General features: G+C 41.3%; 1 protein-coding gene across 1 annotated transcript in view; it reads left to right on the forward strand.

Moving 5' to 3' along the window:
- The window catches only part of ANAPC1 (anaphase promoting complex subunit 1), a 3,613,296-nt gene that overhangs the window by 2,773,312 nt on the left and 826,343 nt on the right, over positions 1–13,641 (forward strand). The window contains exon 37 of the mRNA XM_044060160.1: positions 5,517–5,601. Coding sequence (XP_043916095.1) covers positions 5,517–5,601 — 85 coding nt within the window. The remainder of the gene's footprint in view (positions 1–5,516; positions 5,602–13,641) is intronic.

Here is a 13,641-nt window from a genome sequence, read left to right on the forward strand (position 1 = left end):
TGTATCCAGGGCCTCTTCTTCTGGTACTGTTTTGAAGAGGTATGCTTGGGTACGAAAGCAGACCTTCTTTGATGAGGTGAAGTCTGAAATTTTGAAATCCGCTTTTAATAAGGTGGTTTTATTTAGCCCATCTGCTACTCACATTCTCAATCTTTTGAGAGAGGGAACTTATTTAGGGAGTTTCTAAGATATCTCAGCCCCCCCCCCCCATTACAAATCTCCCAGATCCTCTTTCAAGTCTAAGAAACAAAACAAGCAGTCCCTGCCTTCTCAGGCGAAACAGGGAAAGAAAAAAAGATGTCAGAAGGGGGACAATAAGAACCAAGAATCCTTTCCAAAAAAGAGACTACAACATCAGAATGACTATATTGTTATTCTCCCCCACCCCTTCCTGTCCTGTCCCCATCTCTCAAAACCTGTGGACATCAGATTGTGACAGACTCATGGGTGTTAAAGGTAGTTCACGAGAAATGCAGTTGTCACTGGACACAGAAAATACCTTTCAGGGGAATTCCTCCCCAGCCTACGAACCAAACAGAATTTTTTTCAGGTTCTTCAGCACTTAATAACCCTAGGAATCATAAAACCAGTGCCATTAATCAAAGTGCAAAGGTTTCTATTCTAGAATGTTTCTGGTACCAAAGAAAGAGTCTACTTCCTAAATCTGTATGTGGAAGTTCGAAAATTCAAGACCTTAACCCTTAAGTGTTTACCTCTCATTCCCCAGGAAAGCTTTATGGAAATATTGTGCCTAAAAGATGCATACCATCACATTCCCATAGCCAAAGACTTCAAGAAATTTCTCAGATTTGTTGTATCTGGGTCACATTATCACTTCTTTGCATCACCCTTTGGGTTATCTACTGCTCCATGGGTGTTTACAAAGTGTCTTGTTCTAGTTATGGCTTATTGCAGTCTAAATGGCAGTCAGATTTTCCTTATTTAGGCAACTTACTTATCTTTACCAGAGTCTTCTCCCATCAAGAGTCCTTAACATTGGTTTCATCTCTTCTGACCAATGTGGGATTCCAGATAAGCATGCAGAAATCATCATTGACTTTGTCACACAGGATTGTCAATATGTGATGTCTTATAGACACTCTGCAGCAAATGGCATTTTTGATGAAGGAGAAAGGAGATTTTGTATCTAGAAATCTTCCTGAGCTCCTCAACTCAGTGTGGGACTGCAGCCAGATAGTTTCTTAGGATTTGGAAGTTCATGGCATCTGTGATTTATATGATTCCTTTTGACAGGTTACACATGAGAAAGATTCAGTGGTGTCTATAAAATGGCTTCCTACTGAAATGCTGGCACTCGTAATGCTGAATGCTGGCAGACCAAAAGTAAATAAATAAAATATTGCAAGTCTAGGAGAAGAGTGATGCTCTTCTCTTTTAAACTTCTTTTTTTCCATGTGCCCCCCCCCTCCCCACCAAAAAAAAATATTGTATATACCAAGTCTGAGATCATCATACTTTGGAGAAAAGGTAGTATTCCGAGAAATGGCTTGGTATATGTACATCCAATCTTTTCAGTCATTCAGTCTTTGTGTTTTGGGACTCACAGAAGTGGGTCCCAGCATTTCAAGTGCTTATCCTAAAAAACACATGGACCCAACATTTGCATCCTCTGAAATTTTGAATATCAATCTTGGACTTTGTAAAAAAGTAACTGAACTGCTGGAGACTTCACATACAAATGCAGATCTCCCCTTTCTCCACTACATTCAAGTTAATTTGTAACTACAGACATCTCAGATTTTTCTTGTGGGGCATTTTTCTCTGGGGTAAAGATGCTTGGCCTGTGGGGTCTTTCAGACAGACCAAAACAGATAAATATAAATGAGATGGTTGTGAGCCATGCCTTAAATTCTCTTCATCATCTATGTTCCCCAGGACCTCTCCAGGTGATTACCAACAAAACCACAGTCATGTGATGCATCAGCAAACAAGGGAGCACAAGGTTTGAACCCTCTATGCAGGCTGATATTGCTTGGGAGATATCACATCAGCACTCTTTAACCCTCCAAGCATTCTACATTCCATCAGAGGAAAACAATTAGCAGACAAATCTGAGTATAACTAGGACAGGCTGTCATAAATGGAACTTGAACAAGGAGGTCATTTCCATGAAATGATTCATTTTTAGGGAACACCTGAAGTAGTAGATTTGTTTGCCTCCTTTCCAAGACAGTTTGACAGATTCTGCTCCAAGGTTCCTTACACACAAGCCTGGGCAATAGATTTTTTTTATTCCTATGGACTTTAATTTTCTTTTATTAATTTTTACCATTTTAAATGATATTCAGGATAATTCTGAGGATTCAGGAGGACTCTCCAGAAAATAATTATGGTGAGCTCCTTTTGGCCCAGGCAACATTCATTCCCCCTTATTAAGGAATTGGCCAAGGGCAATTACCACAAGCTTTCCTCACTAACCGGACCTACTCACATAAGACAGTGGAGTTTGATATACCCCATTCTCAAACATCTTCAACTGACTGCCTGGAAGATTCAATTATAATACCTTTTAGGTGTATCTTTTCAGAGGATGTACAGCAGGTACTAAGGAAGGCAAGAAAACCTGCTACTAGAAAATCTTACATTGGTAAATTGGACAGATTTTGTAGCTGGTGACTAGCCAATAAGCAGTGTCCCATCAGAGATTATTTTCTACTGATACTCAAATATCTGTATGAATTACCAGTCTCTGTCTGGCTTTTTGTACTCTTCTGTCAAAAGTATAGCTTGCATCCATACCTCTCAACATCTTAGAGCAAGAAATCTGGACAAAGCCTGAAATAATGGAAGGGTAAAGGCCCAAAAATATGGATACATTTTAAATATTGTTTTTATAAGCTTAGAAAGTTGTTAGAGTGACAGAATTTGTGTTAGCATGCATTTTCCGAAGCATATAAAGTCTGAAACTCAAATGTATGTCATTATTTAGTGACTTCAATCCTCAATGATCTGACAGAAAACTACAAATTTTATGAGGAACAGACCAAACATATGAGTCCAAAATCTGGACAGTTAAGAGGTATGCTTGCATCCATTTCAGCATGTCTGCTAATGGATCCTCCAGTTTCTTCTATTTTTTTGGTAAAACTGAAAGGAGTGTTACACCCAAGACTGCTATACAAACAGATTGCTCCTTCCTGGGATCTTAACTTTTTACAGGAAAAGTTAAACCCCATCTCCATTTGGACCTGCACATCAAACAGATTTAAGGTTCATTACTTGGAAGTCTGATTTTTGCATTGCTGTGATGTCTGCAAGAAGAGTATTCATAGTTTCAATCTCTTACGGTGGATGTACCTCATCTGGTCTTCCATAGGGGTAGGTTATCATTAAGAACAAATCCCTCATTCATACCCAAGGTTGTTATACAGTTTACTTTGAATCAGGCTGTCAATCTCCCAGTGTTTATCCTGACCTTCTGAACCAGGGAGAAAGGAATCTACATTCGCTGGACATGCATAGGCAGCTCAGGTTCTGTCTTGACAAAAACACATCCTTTAGAAAAGCTGACAGCTACGTGGTCCTCTGTACATACCTTTACAAGGCACTGCAAACTGTATTCCTTTTTTTAGATCCTGGACTGGCTTTGCATGGACAATTCTCCTGGGAATCCTGGATCCATATCCTTCCTCCTCTAAGGCTGGATAGGCTTGGGTAATTAACTTGTATATCCTAAAGGTTACTGTAGCAGTGAGAATGATGAACATAGTACATTTGTGTAAGTTGCACCTGCCTATAACTGTAGATATTTAAATTCCTCACTGCTGCAGTAATCACCCCCCCCTCCATTCCCCTTCTGTCTTATATAGTTTATGTTGGGAAACAGTTTGGTGGTTATTTGTTTGTTTAGTTCAGGATGAGTGTTTTTACTTCTTAATGTTTAGGCCACAAAATCTTGAAGATTTTCTACTCTGATTACTGATTTTCCCTCCTCCATGATGACCAATCAGTCAGCAGCCAGAGTAGGTGTGAGATGGAGCCAGATCTTTTGAAATCTGGCCGGTTGTTGTGTCTTCGGCAAGACGCAACCCATATAGTTTAAAGGCTACTGCTATAAGGAATTTGAACATCTCCTGTTATGGGTTAGTGCAAGTTACACAACTGTACTTTTAACATTTCATGCTTTCTCACCCCACTAACTTAGATGTAAACTAAAAGGAGTAGGTTTGGGCAGAGCTTTCTTCCAGGGCCTCCTGACTTTATCTCTTCCACTCTTTATCATGTAACTGCTTGGAGGTTTTAGTAGGGTATAGACCTGCTGTCTGACATTGTATTGAAAAAATATTTTTTCTGTAGCAGCTTAACTGTAGATTGGGTATCTTGATAAGTTGATTTTCCTACTTGCCACATTTCCCATGACTGTAAAAGAAGGAATAATTTGTACGTAATTTGCTGTTCCTCATGTTTGTCATTGGTGTTGTTACCTAGTAGCAGAAAAGAACTATGGTGTTTGGCCTGGATGTCTTATATGGGCATTTTCCCATCAGTGGAATTTTTGTGTGCGTGTGTTGGTGGTGGTGGTAGCTGGGAGGCAAGGCTAGTCACAAGCAACTACTTGAAGATGGGTGAGTGAGTACCTCTTGCTGGCTTAATATTGTAATGAAATGTAAGCACCTGCTTGCTCAGATGCTGTTGAAGATCTGGAGTTACAGTAGGCATGCACCTTATGATCTTGCCATGGAGTCTTTTTGCCTTATTGCTAAAATGTCACACTTTTGACCTTTTAAAAAAATACTCTAGAATATCACCTTATTACAGGAACAAGTCCTTATCCTGTCTGTATTTTTCTCAGTGATCTTATTTGTTTGCACTACCTACCACACCTGAGTTCAGCTTCAAGAACACAGCTGTAATCCCACCAACTTGATGCAAGAACCTGTTATGGTTTGTATTATAGCTTGGCAATAGCACCTTAACATGGTAACTAGTGCACACTAATTCTTAAAATGATTTGCTGATGTTCTAAAACTGACCTTTGCACCACAGCATGCAGAGCATAAACTCCCAAACAGTACATCCCCCATCAGCGAATGCTTTTGTCTTGCTGTTACTATCTAAAAAATTTTTAAAACACACGGATTCCTTGTGCTGATGTCACTGAAGAAAAAACGGGAACTTTAACCTCAGTGACGTAGGCATAGGAAAAGCATCTGCTGCGTCCATAGACTTCATTGGTTGTACCACTGTGCATGTGCAAAAGTCTAGGGACATATCACATGCTAACTTATAGTAATGTCACTGGAGAAGCTAAATTTTTTTTTGGGGGGGGCGTAGTTTAATAAAAAGTTTACGAAGCTTTTTATTAAAAACAGACCAAAAAGTAAAGAAAGGCAAGCAGGAAAATACATTGCAGCTCTTGACTCATCAAATGCTGTGATGTACTTGGACTCATTGACAAGTTACTTTAAAGATTTCCTATCAACTGGTTTAGAGTTTAGTGTTTTTTTTTTTGCTGTGTAGACTAGAGTTCTACTAAACTTTCTGTTTCTCTACAGGTATTCCTTGAGCACCTCAAATTCTGCAATTGCTGCTTTGCTTTGTGCACTTTATCCTCATTTCCCGGTAAACAGTACTGACAACGTGAGATTCCATCATTTGAATAAATAAGAATTTGAACTTGGCATATATTTAGTTTAAATAAATGGGTATGCTGATAACTCCATCGGAGAAGCAGCTAAACTGAACAGTGTACATCAGCAGAAGCGTAACATGTTGGCGGGAGCCTCTGACAACACAGAACTTTGTGCGCCCACATTATTTTTTAGCAGTGGCAGCAAGCCACACTTCGCTGCTGGATGGGGACTATTTAAAATGGGACTTCTGTTTTGCAGTGCTTCTCCTGATGCATGTTACACTGGCACAGATTTCTAGACCGTCTTTCTTGTCATCACTTTTGATAGAAACTGCTGGTTTGATTGGGTTCTCATAAAATCAGAACCGTGGCAAAGTACATTAGCTCTATTCTTTAGGTAGTCTTTCACTTCATTTTTAGGAAGATTATAAGTGCATTTGTTTTGTCTCTCTGATCACTGTGATGAGCTGATAAAAAGTATAGCAGATAACAGCCCTGAGACATACAGTAAGTTTTGTAAGTGAGAATGTAACCTAGATTATCTGTGTTTCTTCTCTCCATTGTTGTAGCTGGAATGGGATTCTTCTTTGAACTGTAAAGCATGTTTTATAAGTAATACCAGTTTTTTATTTTTTATTATATTCTGAGAAAAAATACCTTGATCAAGAAAATGCATTTCAAAACCTGTACTTTTAACCCTTGATTGTTGTAACCACACGGGTGTGATGGGTTCAGATATTACTAAGAAGCTGTCAACATATCCTTTGGGAGTGTAGCAAAATAAGTGTTTCTTGAGAATTTCAGGATGTGGTTATCAGCTCTAAGGCTGCCTTTGATTGTGCAGTTTCTCTTTGACTAATGTATAGTGGAAACTTATCAGTCATTGCTAAAAAGGGCTTTGCTGTTCTGTTCACTGTAAGGGGTATGCCTTGAAGAGCATTTTTTCACTTTGGCAAAAGAATTTTGCAGTGTTATGTTAAACATATTATTTTGCTGCTTAGTATACATGAGTGAAAATAAAGTATGCTTTAAGATCAAGAGTGTTTCATAAAGTCAGAAGTCATGTTTAATTTCATCTATGTACTGTTTCTCATTTTATTTTCTGTTGTCAATCTTACTGTAAAAATATTCCTAAAATATTAAATATTTAGCAGAAAAATGCTAGTTTTTTTTATTTAGTTTGTCACAGCCTCTTCATTTTCCCCCTTGCTCACTTTCTGCTCTGTGTGTTCTGTTTCCATGTGTTAACTCCCCGTCCTTCTAGCTGTGGTGTGAAAACTTGTGTTTTCTTTGCATGCTCAGTCTTGTTGACATTTGTTTACTTGTGATGCCTGGCTGCTCTGAGAAAATAGTTGTAGTGGACAGCTGTGCAATAGTACTTTTAATACCAGTAACCTGGATTTGGTGGATGGCTTATTCAGGATGGGAAGAAGGCTAACTTTATTTATTTATGTATTTATTTTATTGCTGTTTGATAACCAGGTGGGTGAACTGGTCTATTGAACCTTTTCAGCCATGGCCTGAGCTCCGAAGGAGCAGTAAAAATGAAGCTTGCGAATAAAGCAAGAGAAACACAACAGAATATATATATGTATATATGTGTGATATATATATATATATATATATATATATATATATAAATAGAAAGAGAGAAAGAGAGATCTAGATATGAGAGAGAGTGAGTGTTAAGTTGACATATGAGTTTTGGATGAAGTGTTACCATTCATCACAAAAGCATGCACATTTTGATTCTTTATGTAGCTGTTATTTTGGTTTAACCTTAAAAACCACTATTGTTTCCTGTCTTCACCTGGAGGATTATTCCAGATAGCAGTCAGGGCCCAACCTGGTAAGCACCCTTCCACCAATTGCTGACTTGAACCTGGGTCTGACTAAGGTGATAGCATCTTTCTTCTTACCCCTGCGAGTGTATAGTTCATCTAGATGTCCTTTTCTTGGAGAGTATAAATTGCACCTGCTGGATGTTCATAGACAATTACTTTTTACTTACACAGAGCAAAAGCCCTTCACAAGTCTGAACAACTTTTCATTTCCTATTCTAAGCCCTTTTTAGGGAAACCTGTATCAAAGGTCACCATTGCTCGTTGGATCTCTCAGTGTATACTCATGGCGTAGTCGACCAAGGGATTGTTTCCACCAGGTCAAGTTAAGGTGCATTCTGCTAGGTCTATGGCTACTTCAGCTGCATTTTCATCCAGAGTTTCCTTGGATGACATTTGCTTTGTGGCTACCTGGGCAGCTTCACATACTTTCATTTCCCATGACAAGTTAAATCTTCTCTCTAGAAGCAGGGCATCCTTTTGCATTTTCGTCCAGAGTTTCCTTGGATGACATTTGCTTTGCAGCTACTTGGGCAGCTTCACATACTTTCATTTCCCATTAGAAGTTGAATCTTCTCTAAAGAAGCAAGGTATCCTTTGGCTCCTCCATGTTACGGAATATTCTTCCATGAGAGCCTCCCAGGGTTTTAGTAGCTGGGGACTTTGTCCCACAGGTTTAAGAGCAATTGAAAACAACAATTTCAGATAAAGAAGTTATGTACTCACCATAACGGTCCTTCTGAGTTGTTGCTTTTCATTCATCTTCAACCGTCCCTCCTTCCTTCCCCCCTGCCTTGCTTGGGCTGTGTGGTGGTCTTTTCTTTGGCATAACTGCTTATTTCTTATTATACTATCTGGGTTATTGTGCCAAGGGGTAAGGCATTGAGTCAGGTTAGGATGCTATGGTGGGCAGCAAACTCAATCTGAAGGGAGGAAGGAGAGGGTGCATTATAGGTAGGGGAGGAGCTTGGAGCGCAGATTCAGTCCTGGAGAAATGCAGCCGACTTGGATCCATCCCACATACGTGTCCCACAGGTTGAAAACAAATGAAAAGCAACAACTCAGATGGAATGTTATGGTGAGTACATAACTTCTTTTTTCTGGCAATTAATAGTCCTAAAGCCAAGGGTGGGCAGATGTATATACTTAGTTCCCAAATTTGTCCAAAGCCCTTCTTTCTTTGTTATTTGCGAGTGTATTGGGAGCAGAAACCAATTTAGGCACACTTTTTTCTGGATCTGTGGACACCACTGCTGGATGCAACACAGGATTCTTGCACCAGTATTTGCGAGATTCTTGCACCCTGTAAAACTTGTCAGTTTTTTGGAGCAAGTTATTGAGAGCCATGTCCTTGGGCGACTACCACAAAAGCACCCAGAGTAGCACCCATAGTTGGAGGAATTGCATCAAGTTTATGAATGTCCAGACCCAGCAGGACAAATAATTTTTTTTATGTTTCTGATACTTGCCTTAATTCCCTTTTGAAGAATTTCTTCATCCTTGAAATTGTTTTCCCAAGTGATATATCCTGTGTGGGAGAGTTGGCAGAGATGGCGTTTTCAGCGTCTGTATCATATTCCAGTGGAGCAGGCAACTTTGATGAATAACTTTGGTGTTTCTCCCTCGCTTTCCTGAGAGTCTTGTCCCCTGCAGCTGAGTACTTCCTCTTTCCTTTTGGCAGAGAGGACTTCAGGCATTGGATGCTCAGCACCTGGCTGCTGATTCCGAATAGGTTTCATCAGGCTGTGGGCCAGGTTGAGCTACTCCAAAGAGAAAACTGGGTCAGTAAATGGGGGTTGGGCAAGGGAGGATGACCCACCATATATGATATGCTGATGTCAGCCAAGAGGTGGTGAAATATGCTTCGCTTTTGAGGTCTTCTTGTGAGGACAACAGCCTTGGAAGTATTACTGTCCAAATAGGGAGGTTGGACTTCTAAGTCATGCTCTTCTTCATCATCCTGTTTCACTAAAACAGTTGAATCCCATTTCCTCATCAGATAGGGAACCCCTTCCCTAACATTGGTGTGGTTGAACACACAATTTTCCTCTGGCAGTGCCTGCAAAAGGGCAATGCCAGAGGCTATGGATAAGCAGGTATTCAGTCCAGTGGCTGTGAAAACACCTAACCAGAACCAGAGTTGTGGTATTGGATGCTGTGCCCCTGCCTGCCATTTGTTTCTATTTCTTTTTAAAGGGATGTCAGAGGAGAAAAACAACCCAGTTGGAAGGTCTCTGATTTTTCTATTCCAGTTAGTTCTGCAGTGTGTGCTGTCTACTCCAAATAGTTTTTAAAGTAATTCCCTCATGCACAGAGCAACTTTGGATGTCACAGTTTGGTCCTAAACAAAAAAGAACAGTAGCTGTGATCCTTATGAAGTATCTCCTGACCACAGATGGTCCTGCCCTTTTTTCACCCCAAGCATAAGGAAAATGTCCCAAAAATAATATTACAAGCAGGAATCAACAAAACTTAAAATCAAAACAGATTCCCCTACAAAATATTTAACTTGCTCCAGAAACAAGTCTGATCTTGATGGGAAGCCAGTCACTTTTCTGTTTGGTATGGAATGAGGCAATTACATCAGACTGTGACAAGAAAACTTTAAGATGTCACAGGCGAATGTTGGCTTTATACAGGGAACATCCTGATGTTCCAGGGAGAGAGTCTGTAGTGCTGATGGGGATGATGTTCTTTTTAAAACTCCCTTCTTCACTGTGTGCCATTCTTCATTTTCTAAATTGGTTTGTTTTTTGACCAGTTTGGTCCCATTAGTTTACCCATTCATCATTATTATGTCTTGCCTTAAGAATATTTGAAGGACATCTGCCACTTGTTCTTTGCCCAAAGACTAACTATAAACTAAAATAAAACCCACTTTGTGTGGTGTCTCAGTGGCCATATGCAAGCAGCAAAATTACTGTTAAATCATCTGAGATGGAGGAATACAGAGCTTTGTTGTGCTTGTCTGCTGCTGGTCAGAGGGTTGAGTTCTCTGTGCTTTCACCATTACCCACTCTGCAGGACCTGAGGTTACATGATGGAAGTGAAACATAATTGGAAAAAAACAGGTAAGAAATAGGCGTAAGACCATTACAGAAGTTAGGACCAGCTTGTTGCTGTGTTGTACTACCTCCAGCTAGGCACTATGGGTAGTGTAGGGCTTAAATTAAATACTGCCATAGCTACCACACGAACAGTTGCCACTCATGGCTGTCACCCTTTTGTTGTAGGTATATGAGCAGAGACATTTGCAGGAGATCAACAGAATTAACGTCAGTGACAGTAGTAACAGCCATGTTCTCCAGGACTGCCATGATGGCAGCTGGAGAGAGTGGGGTGAATAATGTTAGAGTCTGCTGGATTGCCTCTGAAAACCAGGCATATCAAGTATCCCTGCATATAGCGGGGGGCTGCAGCTGTTATTTACAATCCATTACAAGTTGCATCTTGCAATACTTTGCCAATAGCTTGGGTCTTCCCTAGGATGTAAAGCTTCCTGATAGCTATGATTTGCATTCCTATAAGGAGTGATCTGATATTACTATAATGAGATACTTTGTTGTATTAACCACCCTTTGAATATTGAGTGCTTCCACTTTAGTCTCTTAGCAGATTATCTGATGCTGTCAGTCTTCATTTATCCTTGACTGATGGGACTCAGTTCTGAGTCTCTGAACCGGCTCGGCCGTTACAATAGCTCACGCAAGCCAAAAATCTCCTGAGCCAAATTCCTACCCAGAATGCCTGTCTACCTCAGATCTCGTTTGCTGCTGTTCTTGTAAAGACACATCAGCCAAACTCTCCTTGAGCGAAGTAAAACATTTTGTTTATTCCAGTTCTCTTTCTTAATTTCTTCTCCTACTCAATTAGTTTACTTTGTATATCGTTGTAGTACTCTCTGTCTTTCTCCATTTAATCTTACCTTTGTTGGAGTGAGTGTTTTTTCCTTTGTATTGTTCGGTACCTATCCTACCATTGCTGGTCGTTCTATCCCTTTCCCTTACCATGAGGTAGTTTTTTTTTTTTTGGTGTGCCATTGTTGGTAACCTTTTTCTTCCTTTTGTGTGTGTGTGTGTGTCTGTCTCACTGTTTGTGCATGCTTTTGGTGTGAGTGTATCTGCGGTTGATCCTGATCTTTCACTGTGGCAGAAAAAAGCAATGCAACTACTGGTTTCAAATTCTATTCTGGTTGTGGCAGAAAACTGCAAAACTCTCAGTCATGTATCCTGTGTGTATTGCTTGGGCCTTATGCACTTAGATCAGCAATGAGACATTTGTGATCCCTTTAGTAACCACTCCCCAGTTGAGAGAAAGAAGTTGATTTTAAAAGGTCTACTGCAAGCTTCCTTTGAACAGGCCTTATCTACAGGTGACATATCCCAGGGGTCTTCTCCTTCATCTTCCTCAAAAAAGAGAAGTCACTCAGTGCTGATGTCTCCTTTGGCTCTGGCTCAAAAAAAAAAAGTCAAAGCTGTCTGTTCTCACAGCTTCTGAGGAACCAAACGTAAATATAAGTAAACCTACAGAACCATCTTCATTGGTCCGATAGTGATGACTACTTCGGCACCTCCACTTTTGGTGCTGGCCACAACGATGCCGACCATTGAAAGTGTCCCCCATTCTTCGATGCCATCTGTGATGGTGCCAACAGTGTTTAGGCGCCAGGGAGGAACCAGTTCTGTAAATCCCAGGAACCAAGGTTCCTTCTGGTTCCCAGAACCAGATACTCCCCTTCACTTGACCCTTTCTTTTGGCAAACTACCTAGTCCCTTCTTGGAGAGGCCAGAATCTCCTTCAGCCTTGTCGGTACAGTCCTCCAGGAGTCTGACGAAGGTAGACATTGTGAGCTTGGTGGATCAGCTACTTGTAACGAGGGGTCTCTCCACTTCTTCCCAGGCTTCACCCCCTACTGGAGATAGGCATCTTTCTCCAGGGACTCCACCAGAAATTTATTTTCTAACTACTGTGGTTTTAGAGACCTCAGCTCTGACTTCCCTGATTCCGTCTGTCCTTATGCCAACAGCTCTCGTGTCTTTGGCTCCAGTCTCCATCCTGAGTTCCTTGGTTGCTTTGGAACCAATGGACTCCCAGAATCATAGCTCCATGACACCGTCTGTGGGCTCTTCTTTGGCTCCGACTTTAATGGCAGTTTCCTTGGCGCGGGGTGGTACAGTGGTTCTGAGGTTGTCTCTCCCAATTTTGGGCTCCTATCCCTCTTTGGGGGTCCTGCCTTTCAAGTTATGGAGAGGGCCTTGGCCTCTGTGGGCTCCCAGCTGGTCTCTTCCCCCATCTGAGCCTTTCCCTGAGATCCCCTGTGGTCCAGAGCTTCCACCAACCTCCATGCCCTGACAGCAAGCACCAGCACTGGAGGACACCCCTGTACAGGGTCCTACCTCTTCTGAGTCCTCTACAGAAGCTCCTATGCCTCTGAAGAGGTCGTGTAAGAGGAAACACCTTGATTCCCCAGAGGAATCTCTCACAGAAGACAAGGATTTCAGTGATGGGGAGGGTTCCCCCCGGTCACCCCCAGAAGACATTTCCTTTGGAGACGTTCTCGAAATATTAAAGCAGAGGGTTGGCAGGAATCTCCAAAACCCATCCTTAGAGGAGTCTGTGTACCTGCAAGTGTTTGGTGCTTGCCCATCTACCTCTTGGGTGATCCCACTGGCTGACAGTCTTATCAAACTGATCACCCAACCTGCTTGGAAGGACCCTGACTCCAGCGAACCAATCCCCAGAAGACCAGATAAAATACTTTTAGCTCCAAAAGACCATCAGCATTGGACCAAAGGTTTAATAATAAATGCCATGTTGGTTTGAGCAGCCATCAAGAAGGAACTGGTGGAAGAAAGTTCCACTGTTCCTCCTCCTAACCGAGAGTCTAGGGTGATGGACAGATTTGGGAAGTGGGTCTGTGCTTCTTTGACCTTTGCCTTACGATCATTGAACTTTTTGGCATACTTCACTGGACTGCAGGATCTGTGTGCGATGAGGTTCAAGATAAAGTAGCCTCCCAGCTTGCCACGCTGGAGTCTATGTCTAACTTGTCCATGGGGCTCATTGCACATGCAGCTGAAGGGATGACTAGGTCAGCGGGTTCAGGCATAGCAATGAGGCGGCACACCTATATGCACCTGTGCGAGTTTGTGGACCCATTCAAGTTTTCGTTTGTCAGTGCTCCGTTTGATGGATCTTTCCTTTTTA

This window comes from Protopterus annectens, chromosome 1.part2 (genome assembly GCF_019279795.1).
Source record: "Protopterus annectens isolate FY-2018-M chromosome 1.part2, PAN1.0, whole genome shotgun sequence".
Classification (NCBI taxonomy): Eukaryota; Metazoa; Chordata; order Ceratodontiformes; family Protopteridae; genus Protopterus; species Protopterus annectens.